This window comes from Castanea sativa, chromosome 1, assembly GCF_040712315.1.
Source record: "Castanea sativa cultivar Marrone di Chiusa Pesio chromosome 1, ASM4071231v1".
Classification (NCBI taxonomy): domain Eukaryota; kingdom Viridiplantae; phylum Streptophyta; class Magnoliopsida; order Fagales; family Fagaceae; genus Castanea; species Castanea sativa.
Genome location: NC_134013.1, coordinates 4,686,535 through 4,688,561, shown reverse-complemented (window position 1 = coordinate 4,688,561; position 2,027 = coordinate 4,686,535). Strand labels below are relative to the sequence as shown.

The following is a 2,027-nucleotide window of genomic DNA, read 5'->3' as shown; positions in this document are numbered from 1 at the left end:
GACACTCTCTCCGGGTTATTTACTTTAGGGATCAAAGTAATGAAAGTATAATTGATAGATTTAAGAATATAGCCCAAATTTAAGCAAGACAACATAGCCTGGGTAATATCCATACCTACATCAGTCCAATAAGTTTGAAAAAATAGAGGAGGCATACCATCAGGACCTGGAGCTTTAAGCGGAGCCATCTCCCTTATTGCAACTCCAACCTCCTCACTGGTGTAAGGATTTGCAAGAGCTTTCCTCATCTCTTCTGATATTACAGGTTAAACCCCCTCCACAATGCGCTCCAAATCATGTGGCAATGAGGAAGTGAAGAGTTGAGATTAATACTCAATCAATATGGCTGAAACTACCTCCTCATCCTCCTGCCACATCCCAGTCCCATCATGTAACTCTTTAATTAAATTTTTTTTCTTCCTCTAGGTAGCCGAACCATGGAAAAATTTAGTATTCTAATCACCCCCCCTTTAATCATTGAATCTGAGATCGTTGTTGCCACATCTTTTCTTCCTTGTCATACAAACAATTCAACTCTTTCTTCAAACGGACAATTTCCTCAAGATTACCAAAGCTGGCCGAAACTACCTCTACCTTCTAGAGCTACTCTTTCGCCATTTTAATTTTTCTCTGAACATTCCCAAAGTGATCCCGACTCCATGCCTTCAGATATTTCTTACACCGCTTTAATCTTGTGGTAGCTGCATACATAGGCGTTCAGGAGTACAATCCCATGCTCTAGTAATTATCTCATTGCATCCTGGATCCTCAACCCACATAGCCTCAAAACGAAAAGGCTTTCGTCTCCACCTTTGGTGTTCCCCATTCTCATCCAATAAGAAGAGAATTGGCCTATGATCCAAAGTAAAGCAGTTGAGATGTTTAATCCTGCCCGTGGGGAACTTAGCTAACCACTCATAGTTTGCAACACCCCTATCCAATCTCTCCCATATCAACTCCCCCCTACGAATACCATGCCAAGTGAAATTCGAACCTGAGAAACCTAAATCAACAAACCCACAAAGATCTAGGACGTTACGAAAGGCCTGCATCAAATTATATGTCCTAGAAACACCACCCCTTTTATCGTGTACCTCAAGTAGTTCATTGAAATCCCCAAAACAACACCATGAGAGTTTTGGCCTTGAGCTCAACATTCTTAGCATATTCCATCTCTCCTGTCTTTGACTAGTCTCAAGTTCACCATAAAAGCCAGTCGACCTCCACGCATTTTTCGAACCACCATGAACAATTGAATCTATATGGTACTTTGAAAAACTGTCAACCCAAACATTTACACATGCCTTCCAAAGTAAAGCCAAACCCCCTCCCCTTCCCTTATTCGGTATCGTGAAACACCCATCAATGTAAATCCTATCTCGGACCCACTTCACATGCTCCTTAACTGACAATATTTCTAACAAAAACACAATCATGGGATCTTGTGCTTGTACTATATCTACAAGCTCTTGAACTACACGGCAGTTCCCAAGCCCCCTGTAGTTCCAAGCTAAGAGTTTCATGGCTGTTGGTGGGGCTGATCATCAGCCTCCACCATTTGAATAAAAGTTGTTGATGTCCTTTTCTTCCTGTGACCACTCTCTTCCTCCCTATCTTCATTTGAATCTTGCCTCATACGTTTTGATAAAACTGATTCCATCCTCCCAGGAAGCAAACTTGGCTGCCTTACTCCCCGTGACACCTTCTGCTTCACCGAAGCTTGCTTGCTTGACCTAGAGGGGGTGAACAATTTCTTCAAAAAAAAATGCTAAATCCATAACCCGAGCACCCACTCCACTTGACAGAGCAGTTGATTCCGCAACATTGTCCTCATCCCGTTGATCAAACTTTGCCAATTCTTCATTTATGACTTGCAATTATGCCTGTAAGTCAAGGGGAGGAGATGCATCCCCAACCCCTTGTGCTAGCTGTTCAGCATCCACTGTCATGCGATCCCCCTTTGAAGAAACATGAACACTAGCGTCACTTCTGCATTCCGTATCGAGCTCCGGAGGATCAACAGTCCC

The 2,027-nt window shown here is 42.9% G+C and overlaps 1 protein-coding gene across 1 annotated transcript; it reads right to left on the bottom strand.

Annotated features, from left to right (window-relative positions):
- Positions 1-686: 686 nt before the first annotated feature.
- On the bottom strand, positions 687-1,523 carry LOC142634456 (uncharacterized). The gene has a single exon (XM_075808778.1). The coding sequence runs from the start codon at positions 1,521-1,523 to the stop codon at positions 687-689; it is 837 nt and encodes a 278-aa protein (XP_075664893.1).
- Positions 1,524-2,027: the final 504 nt, after the last annotated feature.